The sequence below is a fragment of the Gossypium raimondii genome, chromosome 4 (genome assembly GCF_025698545.1).
Source record: "Gossypium raimondii isolate GPD5lz chromosome 4, ASM2569854v1, whole genome shotgun sequence".
Taxonomy (NCBI): Eukaryota; Viridiplantae; Streptophyta; class Magnoliopsida; order Malvales; family Malvaceae; genus Gossypium; species Gossypium raimondii.
Genome location: NC_068568.1, coordinates 34,289,493 through 34,312,435, shown reverse-complemented (window position 1 = coordinate 34,312,435; position 22,943 = coordinate 34,289,493). Strand labels below are relative to the sequence as shown.

Below are 22,943 nucleotides of genomic sequence, written 5' to 3'. Positions count from 1 at the left end.
TTAATTATTATGCATTTCATAAAATATATCTTTTATTGTGTAATCATCGTTTGGCTTTTGCATTGAGAAAGAAAATGATTCTTGTAATCCCAAAGAAGTTGCATGAATTAAGGGAATTGGCATCATTATGTTTAATGAAAAAGTCACGTCTTCGTCTTGTGTGTTTTTTTTTTTCCTTTTCGAAAAAAGCTTGGAGATTATGTCCACTAGTTTGGTTTTTTTGGTAAAATAACAAAAAAATAATAATCTTTATCTACTAATTTTTATTTTCTACAAATAATTTTATTAAAATTTAATTAATATTCAAATAGCCACTTAGACAAATTTGCATTCAATTTTATTCGATCAGAGCATTAGAAGAAAACATTCAATTTATAACCTTTAAATTGCGGTAATAATAACCATGTTAATAGAATAAAAGTAAAACTCCTACGGCTGCACAAATTTAATTTAAATTAACATTAAATTCAAATTTTAATATTTTTATGTTTATTTTAATTTATATATTCAAGATTTTAGTATTTCTCCTAATAATATTTTTCAATCAACTCGTATTTTATTAAAATAATAAATATTTTACAATTTTATTTAACGAGACAATAATAAATTCAAATTCTTAAAAATCTAAATGTAATATATTTTAGTAAATTTAATTTATAATAGTGAATTGTATTTTCTATGAATTATATCATCATAAAAATATTTAGTTTAACGATGAGTATGAATTAAGTTCTAATTCAATTAACATCAGTAAATAAAATGGATGTAAATTTAAACGTACTAAACTGGATTTATCCTCTTATTAAATTCACAGGATCTAGGCATTTGTATAAAAAAAAATAATTAGTATATAATACTCAACGCAAAAGCGTTAGTTCAAAGACGAAAATACCCTGAACCTTTTCTCATATTTTCTCCGTTCCGTCGCCTTTAAAACCAAAATCGCAAACGATCTCTAATAACTTCTGTTTTAAGAACCTTAAATTTCGAGGGATTATTATTATTTTCTAATTCGAATTTTGAGACAACTTAAACTTTCTTAACGACATACAGTTTCTCTCCTTTAATGGTAAGTAACTAAATGCAAAGATTTTCTTTTCAGTGTATCGAGTTCGTGAATTTACTATATTGATTTTTAGTTAAATTACTCGTCTTTGGGCTTTTGAGGAAAGAAAATTTTGACCGTTTGAAGAGTGAAGTCTGTTTCTTTTTTTGTTTTGTTTTTTTTGTGTGTGTGTGACTATTTTTCACTGGGTCTGTTTGGTTGCTGAGAAAGTTGAAGTGGAAAAGGAAGTTTTCACCGAGTGTTTTCTCAAGCTCTGTTTCTAAAATTCAAATGTTTTCTTCTGATTTTTTCTTGGTAAGCTAAGGCAATCATCAACAGATTGATTTCAACTGTATTGTTTTATATTTAGTATTTATAATTTACTTAAGGTTTTTCGTTTTTCCTTCATAATGGAATTATTATTTTTTTATTTGATGATCACTCAACTCTGGGATCCTTGTTTTTGTCAGAATTTTATGAAATTAATTTTATTTCTTTATTCTTCTTTAAGGTCTTTTTTTTTTTGGTTAATAAAAGGTTTCTAAAGAGTCGAAAATGGTGGTGAATTTAGATTCAATCTTAAGCATTACTCTTGGCCTATCTGTTTCATATACATAATTTTGTTTCTTTAAATCATTTTGTAGGCAACTGAAATTATTTTTAAAACATTTATATTTATATTTTCCTAATAAAAAGGTACATGTGATGTGAGCCAGCTTCAAGTGGGTGTAGGATATAAATACTGTTTGATACCGAGACATTAGAATTTTTTGTAATCTTTTCGTAGGTATAAATATTAGACATAAATTAAAGTTATTGTACTGTATTCAGGTTCTTATTTTCCTTTTGAACTTCTATTTTTTATTTTTCTGTCTTTTGCCGAATCTTAATTACTAATGATTCTTTTTTTTATCTTGGTACCCTAGTTTTGGCGTTTAGGTTTCTCATAGCTTTGTCCCAGCTGAGTTGGATTCGGATGTAAGCAAATGTCAGATACAAGTGTGTATCTTGAAATGAATATATTAATTTTCTTATAGTTTTTCATGTATTCAGTATTTAGAGGATAATATATCATTCTCATATTTTAATACGAGTAAAACACTGAAGTTAAATCCTAATCCTTAATTAGAACTGAAGAGTCTGCCAACTAAATGAATCATAAGATCTGAGTTTTACTTTTATGATTTTCGCATTTTAATATTGTCAATACATAACCAGTGTATGATTTCTCTATATCATGTTCTTTTTCATGATTGACATCTCAATGTTGCATATGCATTCTTTTTCTTCTATTTGATATTCCATTACCATGAACGTGATACCAGAAAAAAAATTAAAACATGAGATGCCATGAAAAACACACGACACAATTACATGAAGATGTCAATATATGTATAACAAGTTGTTATATATAATAACATTTTAGATATGATTATGACATGAAAAAGATAACACGAAAACAATATAAATATCTGAATTTTTTCAGTTGTATTTCTAGTGATCTTGATGATGTTTTTTGTGTGTTAATAATGCCCTTTACCCTTTTTACAACTCACTTTTATGGTTTATATAATTGTTTACAGGTTTATTGAGGTCCATTCTTTGAGGATTGTTATGTTATAAAAGGGATTGGGACTCATTCCATTTTCATAAGCTGCTCTAATTGATGATATATATAGAGATGAAGAAACTGTTTTTCTTCAAATCTTCCTCTTCTAGCAGTGGTAACAACAAGGTTCTTTCGGCATCAATGGATAAACAAGTTTACCAGGGGAAAACATCAGAAAGTTGGTTGAATGATCAACTTGTTGACATGGCTGACTACAGTTGGAAGCTAATGTCTGATAGCCCCAGCTTCAGTAATGCTTCTAGTCTTGTTCGGAGTCGTTCTTTGTCATCAGGCAACGAGCTTGGACAACAAAATTGTTCTTCCTCACAACAGCAGTATGATCACCAATCGCGGTAAGGCATTTGGTGTGCTTGGATATGACATTAGTATTTTTTTTTCACTTCTATAAATCATAAGGAGTAGCATTGATGTTCTTGCGGTTTGTTCCAGATGCAGGGCTCATATGCCTGAGAAGAAATCTAAGGCAAAACGATGTGAAACAGAAATTATCAGTTTCGAGAGGCCGTGTTCTTCTGGTTCTTTGAGGCTGCACCATGATTCATCTGGCAGCTCTTCCTCTTGCTCTAGCAATGTGTCGGCCCAAGTTATCGATCGCTATATTGACGGAGAACAGCTTCCGGAAATTAGCAAGTTAAGGAACAGTTCAACTCCAGGAAATGGTGGTCGGAGGCATCCACCGGGAGCTCGATATACTGCACCTTCATCTCCGACACATAGTGTCAAAGAGAAAAACAAGTCTCATTCATTTAGGGATGGTGACAGCACTCGTCTTCACTTTTCATCTAGAGATAGGGTGGAAAATGGATTCGGGCATGAGTCGCCACGAATGGTTGCAAAGAATGTGATTGAGAGGCTTTCACAGACTCATGTTGTCCCAAAATCAAGTTCAAAGGGATTCAACCGTCATATTCCGATCACAAAGGAAGATGTATATGGTGGATACTTGAATATGCGTCCTGAGTCCAAATTGGAAATGGATGAGCCTTACAAAAATTGTTTCATTGAGGGAAACCCTGACGGTTTAAATTCTTCTGAAGATGATTCAGTAGTCGAGTTAGAAAGACGATCTAAACATGCCAAGGAAAGAGCCTTGCTTCTTTCTGAAGCTCATGAGCAGGAAAGCTTTATTTGTAATGGTGGGTTTGATGTTTCATCGCTCATTCGGTCTGTTCAGCACCTAAAAGAGGAGAAAAAAAAGCTAGCCCTCGAGGTTTTGGATCTTCAACAGTCTAGAATTGACGAGAGAGCGAGTGCTAGGGAGGAACTGAGAATGGCGAGGGAAGAAATGGAGTCACAGATTGAAAAACTAGAGAAGGCAAAGCATGAGACACAGTTGCGATTCGAAAAGGAGTTCGATAGAAGGTCAAGTGATTGGTCGGTTAAGCTTGAGAAGTATAGCTTAGAAGAGCAAAGGCTTCGTGATCGAGTTCAAGAGTTAGCAGAGCAAAACGTTTCACTTCAGAGAGAAGTCTCTTCCTTCAATGACAGGGAAACTGAAAACAGAAGCCTTACGAAGTACTCAGAACAACAACTTAAAGAGTTGATGAGAAGGGTTGAAAAGATGAACGATGAGAATCAAGATCTAAGTCAAAATCTCTCCGAGTCACAAGAGAAGCATAGAGCAGCAATGGAAGATGTAGCTTGCGTTAGAAGAAATCTCGAAGAGAAAGAGAAGGAGTGCAAGGAATTGCAAAAGTCCGTTACCAGACTACTCCGAACATGCACCGAGCAAGAGAAAATGATTGAAGGGTTGAGAGATGGATACGGTAAGGAGATCGACCAGAAGCAATCTATGGAAAAGAATGAAAAGCAAGTGCAAAAATTACAAAGGGAGCAAATGAGGTTAACTGGAGTAGAATTGGCATTAAGAAAGGAAGTAGAGTCTTATAGGCTTGAAGCTTACTCTCTTCGACGCGAGAATATCTATTTGTTGAATCAATTAAAGGGTAATGGAAATGAAATTATCGGATTAACCTCCAAGTTTGACAACGAACTGCAGGATCATGTATGCTGTCTACAGAATCGCGGACTGTCTATGCTTAATGAGATTATCAATCTGTCTTCAAAGTTAATTGAGTTCATCAAAGGAAAACCTAGTCATCTTCAAGGAATGCAACCAGGTTTAGATAGTCTATTTATTGTTGAATCTGATCTTAAAATCGAAGGCTTTAAACGTGGAATTGAAAGCCTAAGGAGAAGTCTGCAGACAATATCTGGTTTGTTGCATGAGAAATCCGGTTTGGTTGCCTCGGACTCTCACTCAGCATCCGTGGATCCAACCATGTCAACAAAACGCAACAATCAATCTTCAGAGGTAAGGGTTTTTTTGTTGTTGTTGTTGAAATCTGCGGTTGAAGAAGCTAAACACATTGAATAAAGGGCTTTTCATTGCTCATTGTTCTTCAATCATGCTCATTATTGAACTTGTGTTTTTTTTGTTTTCAAGTAAAGATTTAATGTGGTCTTTTAATCTGGTTTGGTTTTTTTTCCCTTAAAACTGTGGTTAATGTGTAGTATTTTGGTTTTTCAAAAATCAAATCAAATGCTTAATAACTGAATTAAAAACTATGGTTTTTTGGGTTGTTTTGTCAGCCCTAGAGCTTATAATAACACTTGCACACTTTTCCAGAAGATTATAAGAAGTGAGCTTAAAGCAGAAACTATGATGACAAGTTTGTTGAAGGAAAAGCTTTATTCAAAAGAGGTTGAAATAGAAGAGTTGCAAGCTGAGGTTGCGGCAGCTTTGAGAGGCAATGAAATACTAAGATGTGAATTACAAAATTCAACTGACAACATTTCATGCCTCACTCATAGGTTGAAGGATCTTCAACTTCAGGTAACCTTTGATGTTTAATTCTGTGTATCAACAAAATGCTTTCTTCTTTGCTTATGAATAGTTGCTATCAATGTTACATGGACTTGGACTAAGTGTTAATGTTGAATATAGGTATGTGTCTGATGGGATATATTTAAAACCTTTTCCTATGTTTTCCATACCTCTTTCCTGAATATGTGTCGGATATTGGTGTTAGGCACGTCCACATGTGCTTTTGACTTGTTTGCACATTAAGAAATCCTATATGTTACTTGGACTCTGCAATCTTTTTTCTAAAATATGCCTATTCGATTCTTGTGTTGGACACTTACTGAACATGAGAATAGGGATATGATTATATATTTTTTCAAAAATTGAGCATATTCATTACCAATAAATGCTCCTATTGTACACTAATTCTTGGGATAACATATTGTGTTATGCATGTATGTTTTGCGTAGGGAAAGGGAGATAATGAGAGATAAATGTTACAAAGGGTTAGATATATTGCGGATGATGATATTTATACTTTTTAACTAGCCTGTCTAACTGATTGGATCAAAATTTGAAGGTCCAACTAGTTTGACCTTTGATTCAGTTTTATGTCACTCACTTTTTTTGCTGTTACCATTGCATTTCCTCTCACAAGATATTGTTTCCTAAACATTTTGATTAGTCAAATGTGTCAAAATCCTAAACAGATACCGAAAAAAGATGAAAATGTAAGTCGACTCGAGAGCGAGTTACAAGAATCAACAAAGGAACTAACCATATTGAAGGGTATATTGGTTAAGGTTTCACAAGAGAGAGATTTGATGTGGGAAGAAGTGAAGCAATATAATGAGAAGAACATGGTTTTGAATTCAGAGATTAATGCATTGAAAAAGAGAATAGAAGGTTTGGAAGAAGACATACATCTAAAAGAAGGTCAGATTACAATTTTGAAAGACACTTTAAGCAATCATAAAAGTTGTGATCTTCTTGGTAGTCCCACTTCTATGCCTGAATTCTTGCTGGAATGATTGTCAATGATCGAGGAATGCACATATTTATGTTGTATTTTTGTATCTTTATATTTTATTTTTGTGTTTAAGGCATTTATGTATGTTTATTTATATTTTATTATCATGTTTCGAATCAGATTGTGTTTTGGGAGATAATGAATTGGCTTTTAATAGCAAATAGTTTTCTTTTTGGGTTAATAAAACCGTAAAGTATTGTACAACATCGAAATCTAACTAGATGTTTAATTATGTAATTAACTTTTGGAGGTAAGTTAATGCAACAAAATTATTAGGAAAAATTATCCATAAATATTTATTACCAAAACAGCTATATGGTGATTGGTGAAGCAAATCATGAAAATCAAAATCAAAATAATTCTCTACAAGGAGAGAAAATAAGGTAAATAGTTTGCTAAAAAAAGGAGAAAGATAAAGAGTAAAAGTTGCTAAAATGTTGGTTTGTTGAAAGCCTAAATGTTAGTCAAAACTCCCCCATTATACAGAAAACAAATTAGAAAAACAAAATTGAAATAAAATGGAAAAGAAAATTCTAAATCAAAACCATCAATTCAAGGTTTCCTTCTGTTAAAATATTTCTCCAAAACTACCTTCCAAACTTTCTTACTCTTTCCTCTGTTTTCTTTTGTCTCAATACATTCTTCAAAAATCTTCCCTCTTTTTGTCTTTTTCATTTGATTCTTCTGTTTATCTAAACCTTTAAAATAATGGGTTTTCTGAATCTTCTTGTACAGGCTTATAACTGAAAAGATCATACAAAATTCTTAATTGTTTCTCAAGGTATGTAAGAAGAAAATGTATGTTTGATCTTCGGCTTTTTTGCCTAATAATTATATTTCGATGTTTCTAATTGATGGGTTTTTTTTTTTTTGTAAAATTTGATAGGTGTCTGATTTTTTTAATTTTTCAAATTTCATGTTTTGTATTTCTAGACTTTCTTTAAAGAAACAACAAATTTTGTTGTCAATCCTTAAGGCTCAAGCTCATCAATATAATCCATTTCTATGGCTGTATAGTTTGGCAATATGGAATTTTGATCACGGTTTCGGGTCTTGTATTTAGAATTTTTTTTTGTTGTTTTTTTAAGGTATCAATTGATGAGTATCCGAATTATTTATTTGTTTATATTGTCCCAAATTGATATTTCTCTTGTTGTAGGCATGTTCATAAATTTGTTTCCAATTTAAGCATGTAGATGTTCATAATCTGAAAATTCGTCTTGGAGTTTATTTCTTCATTTCATGCATTTCAGAGGCATGTGAATTGGCTTATGTTACTTTAACTCGAGTTTGAGTGTCGGATATGTGTATTTGGACACAGGTATATTCAGTTTCTTTTTTGAAAATTTTCATGTATTTAGAAGATTTTTGAAGGGTCATATCTTCATACCAATATACGGATATGTGTCGAACACGAATACTTCTAGAAAATTATAGTCAAAGCAATATAGTTGGTTCATTGGATCTCCAAAAGCATATATAGATTGATTTGATTGCATTTTTTCTTATTATAACTGTGCAGATTAATATTTAGGATTCGAATGAGAGTTTTATAGGTTCATTTCATTGCAACTTTGCAGAAATTGGAGCAAATACTTGGGATTAAAATGAAGGTTCTATACATATATTCTTTTCTTTTTCTTGAAAAAAAAAAGTTGCAACTGTGAAGATTAATGTGTGTTTTATACGATAAAATTGGTTTCGGGTTTGGATATATAGCAGAAAGTGGAGCAAATACTTAAGGTTACCAGAAGAGTTCCCAGTATTGATTTTTAGGATTAAAATGAAGTTCATGTGATTTTTTTTTGATAAAGAAGTTCATATGATTTAAATGAAGGTTTTATAAGTTGTTTGTATTGCACCTGTGCAGATCAATGTGTGATTTATATCTGGATCATCTGTTGCAAACGAATACTTAGGGTCAATAGAATTCCTGGTATTGATTTCTGTGAACAATTTTGATTGCTGCTGGGTCATTTGGGTGAGAATATGTAAGTTATGGTATCAAGATCGTTAAAACGAATTGCGTCTCGTTGCTGGAGGCCATCCTTTGACGGTGAGAATTCTTGTAAGGCCGGCGATGCTAATGGTAGGGTTGATGGATTGTTGTGGTACAAAGATTCTGGAGAACATTATACCGGCAAGTTTTCAATGGCAGTAATTCAAGCCAACAATCTATTGGAAGACCATAGCCAACTTGAATCAGGTCCTTTGAGCTCATTTCAATCAGGCCCTTATGGGACATTTGTCGGAATTTACGATGGTCATGGAGGTCCTGAAGCTGCTAGGTTTATAAATGAACACCTTTTCGACTATATCAAGAGTATGTTATTCCTTCTCTACTTTGTTGAATATAATCATCATTTATTACTTTTTCACTTTAATTTGGATAGGTCATGATGCCTCGGCTTGTTTCGGAAACTTCATTTTTTGATAATCGTAACATGGATGACAAATGTCAAAATTGGACTCAACTCTAATCCTCTTCCCGTGCATCTAATTTCTTTCCCCCCTTCTCTGGCTCTAGTTTCTGAGTTTTTATTGCTAATGGATCTCGTTACTAACTCAAAAGCTATTAACGATGCAGAGTTTACAACCGAGAATCATGGAATGTCAGCCGATGTTATAAACAAAGCATTTTTAGCTACCGAAGAAGATTTTCTTACTCTCGTCAAGAAGCAATGGCTAAGTAAGCCGCTAATTGCATCTGTTGGTTCGTGTTGTTTGGTCGGAATAGTTTGTAGCGGACTGCTATACGTTGCCAATGTTGGAGATTCTCGTGTGGTCTTAGGTAGACTTGAGAAAGCCTTTAAAGAGGTGAAAGCAATTCAATTGTCGACCGAGCATAATGTACGTTGCGAATCTGTTCGGGAGGAGTTGCAATCATTGCATCCCGATGATCCAAAGATCGTGGTCCTTCGGCACAAAGTATGGCGTGTAAAGGGTATAATACAGGTAAAATTATTGTCCCTCCTTGTTGGTAGTTTGTTGTTCCCATTGTTTCTTCGATTTATGTTATTTGAACACCAGTGAGTGTCAAATACATATACAGTCAATTCTTCATATCTATAATTCGAAAATGTGTCTAACACATGAGAAGGACTTGAAATGTCGGAGCAACATTATCTTCTATAACGATATTTTAAATGGGATTGTTGCTATATGTATTTTTAATGAGTTCCAAATGAACTTTTAATGAGAATCGTGATTTGAATTACTATTTCAATTTTCTTGAATTGGGATATGACATTTTCCATAACATACAGAAATCTAACCATGTCGGTATGAGAGAATTAGCATGTTGTATAAAATGATAGTTTTATGATGTGATAGATTGCAAGATCCATAGGGGATGCGTATTTAAAGAAGGATGAATTCAACAAAGAACCTCTATTGCCGAGGTTTAGAGTTTCGGAACCATTCGAGAAGCCGATCCTACAAGCGAAGCCATCGATATTAGTACAAAAACTGAGTCCTAAAGATCGGTTTCTTATATTTGCATCGGATGGTCTGTGGGAACTTCTTAGCAATCAGGACGCAGTTAACATAGTCAACGCCTGTCCCCGTACGGTAAGATATCATGTTTGATTTTTGAGTTGGTTTATTTTGGCGTAAAAATGAAAGGATGATGATACACGCAGGGTATTGCTCGAAAACTAGTGAAAGCAGCACTTCGAGAAGCAGCAAAGAAGAGAGAAATGAGATATTCGGATTTGAAAAAGGTGGATCGCGGGGTGCGCAGACATTTCCATGACGACATTACTGTTATTGTTTTGTTTCTTGATTCCCATCTCCTTAGCCGCGCCTCCTGCCGCCGATTCTAATCTCTTCTCTACGCCTTCCGTCCACAACTACGTACCAATTAATGCCTCCTAATACACACACACACATACATACATATATATATACATACATATCATCAAAGTAACACTAATCTTTAATAATTTCTTTTTACAAATTTTTTATGTAAAAATATCTCATATAAATAAATAAAAAATATCATACTTTTCATTTGATATTATATAAATAAAATATTTTCTACAATTATTCATTTGTAGCAATTTTAATTACATTTGTTTATTATTCTATTTTTAATCTAATCAAATTAAATTTATATTAATCCATGATATCTATACATTCAATTACAATGTTTGATGATATCAATAAATTCATTTGTTCTGATCATATTTTGAGTTTTCATGTTGGAATATTTTCAAATATTTATAGTGTTCCAATAACTATAAATGAAATGTTGTAATTTAAATTATTGGTCAAGAGTCATATCACTTGATTTTTGACAAAATTATAACTATTCGAATAATATTATTTGAATAATTATAATATTAAATGAATAATTATGTGTCCTTTTAAATACATTATTATTCATAAAAGACACCTATTGAAATATCTCTATAAAGAAACATGAAAATTCCTATAAATAAGAATGAGATTTCATTTGGAAATCACATCAACAAGTTCTAATATTCTTTCTATCCTTCCTCCATTCTTTTAATATTATTAGATTATTCTATAAAGAATATTCTTTGTAGAAATTGAGTTTCTTATTATAAATTGCTCAGTGCTTAATAGACTGTTCTTATCAGTGCAAAACGTAAATAGTCATTGGCTTCATTGTATCATCGAGGTTAATTTGCTTGAAACACTTTTGCACACCGAATATAGGTGGAGGCGAATATAACTTTAAAGATAGTGACTTGATACAGGGCTTGGAGCCTTATCCTATTTCTTTATTTTTTGTTCGAGTACCGTTCGTGTGTTCGAGATTTTTCCTCACCGAAGTTTTGTACTAATAATTTTAAGGTTATATTTTATTATGACTATTACAACACATGAAAGTGAAACACTAAGGGAGTTGGTTTCCAACTTTGCCAAATTTGATCAGTTTGAAGGCGGCAATTTTCAACGATGGCAAAAAAAAGATGCACTTCTTATTATCAACTTTGAATATTGTCTATATTTTTGGATACTTTAAGACCGGAAGAGAATGAAAACGAATCTGTTGTTACAAACCGAGAAAGGAAAAAATGGGACAATGATGATTACATGTGCATAGGCCACTTTTAATGGTTTGTTCGACACCTACCAGAACGAGGTCACCACTAAAGAATTAAGGGAAAATTTGGAGACAAGATGCATGACCGAAGATGCTACAAGTAAGAAATTCTTGTTAATCGTTTCAATAATTATCAAATGGTTGATGGTCATTCTGTTATGGAACAATTTCGTGATATTGAAAAAAATGTTAAATCAAGTTAAGCAATATGATATGAAAATGAATGACATGATTGTTGTATCCTCCATTATAGACAAACTTTCACCATCTTGGAAAGACTTTAAAAGAAGTCTAAAACATGAGAAAGAGGAAATATCTATTAAGGTTTTGACAAATCATCTCCATATTGAAGAAAAATATCGAAAGCAATATCAGAACCTAGATTCTGAAAATGTCAAAGTGCATGTTACGGAGGAAGTACAAACTACTAAACCATCCAAGAGAAAGTTCAAACAGATTGATAGAGCACCTAAGTTCAAAAAGAAACAAAAGGGCTTATGCTATCATGGTGGTAAGCTGGGACATTTCAAGAATGAATGTCGATTTTTAAAGAAGAAATAATCTTTTGAGGCTGATAATAACGAAAAATTCATTGCAATGATATCTAAAATTAATATGGCGTAAGATGATAATGCATGGTGGATTGATACTAGAGCAACCAAACATGTGTGCAAAGACAAAAGCATGTTCACAATGTTCACACAATGTGAAAATGATAATGTCTTGTACATAGAAAATTCTTCCACTGCAACAATCAAAAACAAATGCTCTATTGAACTACAATTCACTTCTGGAAAGGTTTTAATATTGAATGATGTACTTTATGTACCAAAATTTAGGAAGAATTTAGTGTCTAAAACTTTGTTGAATAAATTCGGTTTCAAATTTGTTTTTGAGGTAGATAAGTTTATTTTGTCTAAGGGAGGAATTTTTGTAGGAAATGGTATATGCATCGAGCATGTTTAAACTCAATGTTATTAATAAGAATAAACATAATATTTTTGTTTATATGGTTGAATCTTCTTATGGCATTATAGATTAGGTCATTTGAATTATAGGAAATTGAACGACATGCATAAATAAGATTTAATTCTGTTTTTAATAATAATATTGAAAAATGCAATACATGTATATTGACTAAAATTACAAGAAACCATTTCCCTAAGGTTAAAAGGAAAACAAAGTTGCTTGATTTGATACATAGTGATTTATGTGACATGCATAATACACCTACATTAGGTGGAAAGAAATATTTTGTTACTTTTATTGATGATTGTTCTAGATATTGCTATGTATATTTATTGCATTCAAAGATGAAATGCTTGATAAATTTATAATTTTAAATCAAGTTGAACTTGATGTGAATTATTTATCAAGTGCTTAAAATCAAATAGAGGCAGAGAATACTATAATCCAAGTTATTTTGAATCCATTGGAATTATCCATCAAGTTTTAGCCTCTTACACACCATAACAAAACGATATAGCTAAAAGGATAAATAGAGTCTTGACTAAAATAGTAAATTCAATATTATCATATTTAGGTCTTAGACAAGGTTTTTGGGGAGAAGTTGTTCTAACAGCTTTTCATATATTGAATAGAGTTCCTAATAAGGAAACTAAAATAATCTCATATGAACAATGGAAGAAAAGGAAACCAAACCTTAATTATTTGAAGGTTTGGGGCTGTATAGCTATTGTCAAAGTTCCAACACTTAAACGTAAAAAGTTAGGTGAAAGATGAATTAAATGCATATTTATAGGATTTGCGCATAATAGCAAAGCATATAGGTTTATGGTAATTGAACCAAATGATTCTATTTCAATTAATACTATTATTGAATCAAGAGATGCTATTTTGATGAAAATAAATTTAATTCTATTTCAAGACAATTACAACCACAACAATTGATTCATTCTTTAAATAAGAAAGAGATTCTACTAGAACAAGTTGATAATAATGATGAATCTTGTCAAGAATTAAGAAGAAGTAAAATGATTAAAAATGTCAAAGATTTTGGACTAGTTCATTATATTTCTTGTAGAAGGAAAAGATAAATGTATATGCAATAAGATGCTTTATTGTTATAATGCAGAATCTGATTCTATTACATTTGAAGAGGCAATGAAATCTCAAGACTTTGCTTTTTGGAAAGAATCAATAAATGATGAGATGGATTCAATAATAGGAAATCAAACTTGGATATCAATTGATCTTCCACCGAGTTCCAAACCAATGGTTATAAATGGATCTTCAAAAAGAAAATGAAAGTTGATGGAACCATTGATAAATTTAAAGCAAGGTTGGTAGCCAAAGGTTTTACACAAAAACGAGGTATTGATTACTTTGGTATCTATGCTCTAGTAGCAAGAATTGCTACGATTAGACTTTTAATATCACTTACCTCAATTTATAATTTGGTTGTTCACCAAATGGATGCTAAAACTGCATTTTTAAATGATGAATTGGAAGAGGAAGTGTACATGGAACAACTAGAAAGATTTGTTGTTCCAGGACAAGAGCATAAGGTATGTAAGGTTGTTAAATCTCTATATAGACTTAAACAAGCACCAAAACAATGGCACCAGAAGTTTGACAAGGTTGTTTTAGCTAATGACCATAAAATAAATGAATCTAATAAGTGCATATGTAACACCCCAAACCCAGCCTAGACATTATGGCCAAATCTGAAAATGTTACAAAGAAGAGTTTTGAATCTAATCTTATCGTGTTAAAAATCTCATGTAGTTTATTGCTAAAAAGAAATCCACATTTTATAAAACACATTTATTATCATATTCATTACTGAAACCGTCGATAGTTTATCCTTTTAGAAAAACATGATTTACAGCAAAAATCTTAAGAGTCGCTATATTTTGAAAACCAAGTTGTACTTTCCAAAACGTTTATTTGCGTGAAATCGTTATTTCCGTAAAATTGTTTATTGTGCATCGCAGAAAACTTAATCAAAACCAAAACCAACAGCAAAACCCAAAAGAAATCCAAAATTACAAAACTCTCAAGAAAAACCAAAAATCTAAATGAAATCGTAATTTAAAAGTAGTTCGCGAACTAGTGGTCACTATTGAGCCTCCGTCGTACCAACCCGCCTATGCTTGAGGATTACCTGAACATAACAGACAACAAAAGTGAGTTTTCAAAAACTCAAAGTGTAACTCAACGGAAACATACATGCATATAATTCAAATTTCCAACATAACAGAACAAAGCGGACATAAGTCCTAAACAGAGTCAGATCATATCCGAATCATGCAGATATGCAAGGTTCTATCCCCTAACCTCTATACACCAACTCTGATCATCCCATCACACTACGTGCTGTATAAAACACTCACCCATCCCTACACACCATATAGTGTCTATACGACACTTATCAGAATAGGTTGCAGCTATGTTTTTAGTATATCGGTGAAATATTATCTCACAGGATACTTCCCCCACATATACAAATCTCACCCCATACACAGATACAAATAATAGATAAACAGATATATCAGAAACAACATGTCCCACATGCTCAAATACAAATATTACATACGTTTATACAGAACAAACATATCATACATATTGCACTTCATAGTACTCAAACCAGTCTTTCAGAATCAGATTTCATGCATTAGGGTTTGTTTTGCCCTTACCGAGCTGACGAAAGACCCATAGTTGATCGAAATGATGTGTGCGACCCTAGAGAAAATACTGAATTTTGGGCCCACATGCCTGTGAGGCCCACACGGTTTCACCCGTGTGGCCCACACGGCTAAATTGGCTTAGCCCGCGTGACCCACACGGCTACACACTCACATGGTCGTGTATCGTACACGACCGTGTGGTGTCGACAGTCCAGTTTTTTTACTTTCGCCGAACGTCATTTTCTCGTGTTTTCATTACACACCTTGTTTATTTTTTATGTTACAACAATCATGAGACCTCTGAAACCTAAAACATCATTCAAACGATTAATTCTAAGTACCGAAACACCAAATTACCAAAACCCAATCGTCATACTTAAAATTTTTACCTAATTGAAAGGCTCGATCACTTACCAAAACAGTTACAAATCTGAAGAACTACTCTGAGATGCTCATCATGTTCATCTTCGATCTTAGAGTACACCAGGATATCATTGATAAAGACTATGATGAACTGATCCAAACCAAAGAGCATTCATCAAACCAAAGAGCATGATTAAGAACTCGTAATGCCCACAACAAGTCTTAAAAGTCGTCTTATGAACATCAACTTTCTTAACCCTAAGTTGGTGATACCCAGAGCGAAGATCTATCTTCGAGAATACTAAAGCCCTATGAAACTAATCAAACAGATCGTCAATCCTCGAAAGAGGGTACTTGTTCTTCACAGTTAACTTGTTTAACTGTCGGTAATCGATGCACATCCTCATGGTACCGTCTATTTTCTTTACGAACAAAATCAGTGCCCCCATGGTACCGTCCTCATGGTACCTCGATGCACACACTAGGATGGATGAACCCAAGATCTAGAAGCTCTTAAAGCTGAGCCTTAAGCTCCGTAAGCTCTTTCGATGCCATTCGATAAGGAGCGATGGACACTAGAACTGTGCCAATAGAAGCTTAATGCCAAACTTAACTTTCTGATTCAGAGGTAATCCCGGTATGCTTCACACCCTTTTCGAACCAATTTTTTGGCCACTAGAATGAAGATTATGTTAGATAAGTAATCCCTACACTCGTTGATCACCACAACTTCTACATCACTCTCGATTCTCAGAACGACCCTCTTAGTCGCGCAATCCAAACTGACTCAGTGTTCTATTAGCTAGTCCATACCCAGAATTAAATCAAATTCCCCAAATAGTAACTCCATCAGATTTTTCGAAAACACAACCTCTTGTACTTCCAGCTAAACATTCCTATACAGTCTGTTTACCTGAACTGAGTAACCCAGTGGACTCCATACAGAAATCTCATCCAAAGTACTTTCAACAGGAATCCCTAAATTACCAGAGACAGAACTAGCTATATAGAAGTGTGTTGACCCTATATCTATCAAAGCAGTATACGAGGCATCAAAAATAAAGAACGTACCTGTAATCACATTAGGGGCGTCTCTGTCCTCTTGGCACCGAGTAGCATATACTAGCGTAGGTTGCCTCACCTCAGTCTGATTAGCACCCCTGTCTGGTGCTCTCTGTCCTCTGGCCAAACCATTACCACCTCTAGTAGAACCACGACCCTTAGGCGGTTGCTGTACTGCTCTCTGAGGCTGAACAAAACCTAGAACCGTAGCTTGTATCTGATCAGAACGTTGTGGACACTCTCTAATCTGATGATCCATCGACCCACAATGCAAACATGCCCCCAATCTCCTCCAACGTCTTCTGGAAAGTGCCTACCACAATCGTTGCATGGTTGAACCCCAGTAGAAGCAATTGGAACTCTCACTCTAGAAAGCCCATCAGGTCTGGCTCGTTTTTTAGGCCTCTGAGCAGAATTAAAAGGCTTTGAATCCCTCTTATTCTTACCCATCTCTCAATCCCATTTTGGTGCTCTACGAGCTTAACCTCCTCGGCGATCTTCATCTTGTCTACCAGAACGGTGAACTCTCGCTCTCTCTCTGGAGAGATCAAAACCCTCAGACTGTCCCTTAAACCATCCTCGAAACGAACACACTTTTCATACTCAGATGCCACAATCCCTCGAGCGTAGCAGCTCAGTCTCAGAAATTCAGCCTCATACTCAGCCACAGACCTATCTCCTTGCGTGAGATTCATGAACTCACGCCTACGAGCATCTACATAGCTCGCACCCACATATTTCCCCTGAAAGACGGTCTTAAAGTAATCCTAAGTAAGACGATTCGATTGAGTACCCTCCTCAACTGATAACCACCACTAATATGTCTTGTTGCGAAGCAAAGAAACTACACCCTTCAGTTTTTGCTCAAGAGTACAGTCAATATCATTCATTATTCTCTCGGTGGCCTCCAACCAGTATTCGGCCATAGTAGGGGTAACTTCAGTGACGCCCCTAAATAGTTCAACTTCAATAGACCCGATTCGTTTAGTTACTGACCCCCGGTCCCCAGATCCAAAATACGATCCAGTGACCCTCTTCAATACTATAAATATGGCTTGAGACGGTGCGTCATCCCCAGTCGAGCGACTTTTAGACCGGTCTTAGCAGTAGATGTAGTCGGAGTCTTGCTCGAATCTAGATTTGGCATACTGCACAGTTAGAAAGACTCAGCTCGAGTTCCTCTATGGTACCTACCGCGCCCACGAGTACCACGGTCACGCATTCCACGAGCACTCATCGTAATTATTGTTTTATCTACATTACAAAATTTTAAGCATCAATTTCAGTATTTATTAACAATTGTTTTATGCTCAGACATTTATCAGAAGTTTTAGTCTCTAACTAACACAATATAGTTTCACATAGTTCTAACTACATTATTTTTAAGTCCAGAATTACTTACAAGATCGATGCCAGAGACTCGGTATACCACATACTTAACTAAAAAAGAAACAAACTTTTTTTGAAAATCAGTTTTTTTACAATACAATTTTGAACCCAAAATTCACATTCCGAGTTTTGTAACTTGGCTCTGATACCACTAAATGTAACACCCCAAACTCGGCCTAGATATTATGGCCAAATCTAGAACTGTTGCAAAGAAGGGTTTCGAATCTAATCTTATCGTGTTAAGAATCTCGTGTAGTTTATTGCTAAAAAGGAATCCACAGTTTATAAAACACATTTATTATCATATTCATTACTGAAGCCATCGATAGTTTGTCCTTTTAGAAAAACATATTTTGCAGCAGAAATCTTAAGAGTCGCTATATTTTGAAAACCAAGTTGTATTTTCTAAAACGTTTATTTACGTGAAATTGTTATTTCTGTAAAATTATTTGTTGTGCATCGCAAAAAACTTAATCAAAACCAAAACCAACAGCAAAATCCAAAAAAAATCCAAAAGTTCAGAAAGTCCCAAAATTACAAAACTCTCAAGAAAAACCAAAAAAAAATAAAATCGTAATTTAAAAGCAGTTTACGAACTAGTGGTCACTATTGAGCCTCTGTCGCACCGACCCACCAGTGCTTGAGGATTACCTGAACAGAACAGAAAATAGAAGTGAGTTTTCAAAAATTCAGTGTGTAACTCAATGGAAACATACATGCATATAAGTCAGGTTTCCAACATAATAGAACAGAAGCAGACATAAGTCCTTAACAGAGTTAGATCATATCAGAATCATGCAAATATGCAAGGTCCTATCCCCCATCCTCTACACACCAACTCCGACCATCCCATCACACTACGTGGGGGTATAAAACACTCACTCATCCCTACACACAACGTAGTCTCTATACGACACTTATCAGAATAGGTTGCAACTATGATGCCAGTATATCGACGAAATGTCACCTCACAGAATACTTTCTCTACATATACAAATCTCACCCTATACACAGATACAGATAATAGATAAACAGATATATTAGAGACAACATGTCCCGCATGCTCAAATACAAATATTACATACGTTTATATAGAACAAACATATCATACATATTGTACTTCATACTACTTAAACCAGTATTTCAGAATCAGATTTCATGCATTAGGGTTTGTTGTGCCCTTATCGACCCTATAGAAGGCCCACAGTCAATCAGAATGACATGTGTGACCTTAGGGAAAAATACTGAATTTTGGGTCCACATGCCCAAATTGGCCTCGCCTGTATGACCCACACGTTTGTGTATGCATACCTGTGTAGGCCTACACACCCAAATCGGCCTAGGCCGTGTGATCCACACGGTCACACTACCATCTGTCGCACACGGCCGACCACATGGTCGGACACACGCCCGTGTGGCGTCGACAGGCCAATTTTTTGACTTTCGCCAAACATCATTCTTTTGTGTTTTCGTTACACACCTGGCTAATTTTTTATGTTATAACAATCTCGAGACCTCCGAAACCTAAAAACATCATTCAAACTATTAATTCTAAGTACCTAAACACCAAATTACCAAAACCCCAATTGTCATACTTGAAAGTTTTACCTAATTAAAAGGCTCGATCACTTACCAAAACAGTTACGACAGTCTAACACACTACACGATCGCAGACGAAATTTGATCCCCTTGATTAACACCTACCACAAGAATTCACAACATTAACACATCCGACTATTGCACGAAATTAAAGAACACTTACCTACCACAATTTGAACAAGGAACACGGAACCAAAACGCAACGATTTGAACGAATCTTTTGCGAACAGAATTCAAAGAAAAGAAGAAACAAAAAGTTTACAAAGAAAGACAGAAAAACAAAAACAATTGGAAGAAAAAGAGTTTGGGAAAAGAGAAAAGAAAAAAGTCAAGTGTGGAAAGGAGTTTTGGGGGAAAAAAATTAAAAAAACAAAAACCACTAAATTCCTCAACTCCCCACTAACCCACTAACCAACATTATCCCACAAAATCCTACCCGCTAACCATATCTAACTACCTTATAATTTCACTTCCACCAAACCTCTATCACACAACCGAAGCAAAAATAACATCCTTTAATCACACGGGGGTTCGAACACAAGACCCTGAGACAAGCTAACACCTTACCACTTGAACTAGTAGGCTTATTCTGATATAAGTTCACCAAAAATATAACAGGGATAAGGCTAGGATCAAAATAACAGAATTATCCAAAAAGTGGGACTTCAACTCAATACCTTAAACACACACCCATATCACTTAACCACTGAAGTTGATACTCTTTTATTCATTTATGACAGATTTCACAAAAATAAGATTAAATAATTTAGGGTGTTACAACATATATAGCAAATTTGAAAATTGAAAAGGTGTCATAATTTGCTTATATGTAGATGACAAGTTCATTTTTTGCACAGATTTGGAACAAATAGAAAACACAAAGTAATTCTTGTCAAATAATTTTGTTATGAAAGATATGGGTGTAGTAGATGTTATTCTTAGGATTAAAATAACTCAAGAGGAAAGTACTATAGCTTTATCACAATCACATTACACTGAAAATGTGCTTAAAAAGTTTGATCTTTTCAATTGTATACCAGCATTTACACCTATGGATCCTTAAATAAAATTAGTATATAATGCTGGTAGGAGAATTGATTAATTGAAATATGCAAGTCTAATTGGTTGCCTTATGTACATAATGACTTGTACAATACCATATATTGCATATACTGTTGGGAAATTGAATAGGTACACAAGTAATCCAAGTAGTTTGCATTGGCAATGTTTGAATAAAGTACTTAGGTACTTAAAGAAAACTATTAACTATGTATTGTGTTATAATGTATATTCTTCAGTTTTAGAAGGGTATTCAGATGTTAGTTGGATTACAAGTTTGGAAGATCATACATCTACTAGTGGATGGATCTTTATTCTTGGTGGATGAGTCATTTATTAGGGTTCCAAGAAACAAACATGTATTACTAATTCCACCATGGCAAAAAAATTTTATTGCATTAGCCGCTGCATCTAATGAAGTAAAATGGTTAAGAAATTTTCTTTGTGATGTACCTTTATGGCCTAAGCCAATTTCACCTATATCTATCCGTTGTGATAGTGAGACTACTCTAGCAAAGGCATATAACCAAGTATATAATGAAAAGTCTAGACACATTGGATTAAGTCATAGCAACGTTCGACAATTAATCTCTAATGGAGTGATCGCTATTAATAATGTGAGGTCAAGTGAAATTTTGGCAGATCCTTTGACAAAAAGTCTTGCTAGAGATATAGTCAGCAAGACCTCAAAAGGGATGAGACTCAAGCCCATTAATTAGAGTCACCTATGATGGAAACTCAACTCAAATCTTGGTATAACGTCAAGTCTTGAGTTCAATGAGACAAAGTACATCATTAGTATGTGACTTTTAGCACTATAAATAAATTCATCCTAATATTAAAGTGCTAGGTACCCGTAATGATAAGGGAAGGATGAGTAATGTATTCTTAATGGACCCATAACATAAATATGTTAGTTTTATAATTACGGGAACACTCTTGATGGGATCTACTTATGTGAGTGGAAGTGTGGCTTCTTCTAAGAGCTCAAAGGCTTGGCTCTGACAGCACTCATTAAAAGAGGACACAGACACATGGACATAATAGTGTCCCTGGATACTATGCATTGACTGATGTTGAAATCATTGTGTGAGATGCATTTGGTTAATCAAATGAAATAGCTGGTTCAAAGCTTAGTCTACAGTGCAATTTCGATTAACTTTAACATATTTTCACTAAGTGAAGGTTCAATCTTAAGACACTTTCATTTATGCAAATTAATTTTCAAGAATATCAAAATCTAAAATATTTTGAAAATGATGAGAGATTGTTGGAACAGGTTCAAATATTTATAGTGTTCCAATAACTATAAATGAAATGCTGTAATTAATCAAAAGTTAAATCTTTTGATAATTGGCCAAGAGTCATATCACTTGATTTTTGACAAAATTATAACTATTCAAACAATATTATTTGAATAGTTATAATATTAAATAAATAATTATGTGTCATTTAAAGACATTATTATTTAAAAAGATACCTATTGAAAGATGTCTCTATGAAGAGATATGAAAATTCCTATAAATATGAATGAGATTTCATTTGGAAATCACAATAACGAGTTCTAATATTCTTTCTATCCTTCCTCCATTCTTTTAATATTATTAGATTATTCTATAAAGAATATTCTTTATAGAAATTGAGTTTCTAGTATAAATTGCTCAATGCTTAGTGGACTATTCTTGTCAGTGCAAAACGTAATGGTCATTAGCTTCATTGTATCATTGAGGTTAATTTACTTGAAAAACTTTTGCACACTGAATATAAGTGGAGACAAATATAACCTTAAAGATAGTGGTTTGATACACGTATTGGAGTCTTATCCTATTTTTTTCATTTTTTGTTCGAATTCCGTTTGTCTATTCGAGATTTTTCCTCACCAGAGTTTTGTATTAATATGAAAGTGTCCTGTGAGTATTGTAGACAACGTGATTTCTGAGTAATTTATTAAAAAATTAATAATTTTAATATACAATTAAAAATCAGAAAAGTTTAAAAATAAAATATTTTTTGACAAATTTCCTTCGTATTTAAATAGAATATGTATCACTTTAAATTTTAATAGTTTTAACAAAATGTTCAGCAAAATTAAGAGAAATATATATATTCTAATTTGTAAAAAAAAACTGCAAAATAACTTTTGACGAATTTTCTTTTCAAATTATTAAAATTTAGAAATGATAGAGATACCATTTACGAAAAAACAGGTCATAAAATAACTTTCCTTTAGAAATTT

General features: G+C 33.5%; 2 protein-coding genes across 9 annotated transcripts; both read left to right on the top strand.

Annotated features, from left to right (window-relative positions):
• Positions 1-960: 960 nt before the first annotated feature.
• Positions 961-6,672, top strand: LOC105780398 (uncharacterized). Of its 6 annotated transcripts, none has more exons than XM_012604699.2 (6): positions 972-1,069; positions 1,972-2,023; positions 2,629-3,007; positions 3,105-4,989; positions 5,305-5,511; positions 6,192-6,672. In XM_012604699.2, the coding sequence occupies exons 3-6, from the start codon at positions 2,712-2,714 to the stop codon at positions 6,510-6,512; spliced, it is 2,709 nt and encodes a 902-aa protein (XP_012460153.2). In that variant the 5' UTR covers positions 972-1,069; positions 1,972-2,023; positions 2,629-2,711; the 3' UTR covers positions 6,513-6,672. The 6 variants fall into 6 exon arrangements, with proteins under 6 accessions (XP_012460157.2, XP_012460153.2, XP_012460160.2 ...); XM_012604706.2 differs by having other exon boundaries at positions 1,972-2,044; positions 5,308-5,511; XM_052629542.1 differs by having other exon boundaries at positions 1,972-2,044; positions 6,285-6,672.
• On the top strand, positions 6,297-10,555 carry LOC105780400 (probable protein phosphatase 2C 38). 3 transcript variants are annotated; one of them, XM_012604709.2, is made up of 6 exons: positions 7,272-7,292; positions 7,765-7,832; positions 8,382-8,834; positions 9,099-9,466; positions 9,845-10,081; positions 10,153-10,555. In XM_012604709.2, exons 3-6 carry the CDS (start codon positions 8,510-8,512, stop codon positions 10,333-10,335), a joined length of 1,113 nt encoding a protein of 370 aa, XP_012460163.1. In that variant the 5' UTR covers positions 7,272-7,292; positions 7,765-7,832; positions 8,382-8,509; the 3' UTR covers positions 10,336-10,555. The 3 variants fall into 3 exon arrangements, with proteins under 3 accessions (XP_052485504.1, XP_012460163.1, XP_012460162.1); XM_052629544.1 differs by lacking the exons at positions 7,272-7,292; positions 7,765-7,832 and adding an exon at positions 6,297-6,417; XM_012604708.2 differs by lacking the exons at positions 7,272-7,292; positions 7,765-7,832 and adding an exon at positions 7,843-8,124.
• The last annotated feature ends 12,388 nt before the right edge of the window (positions 10,556-22,943 follow it).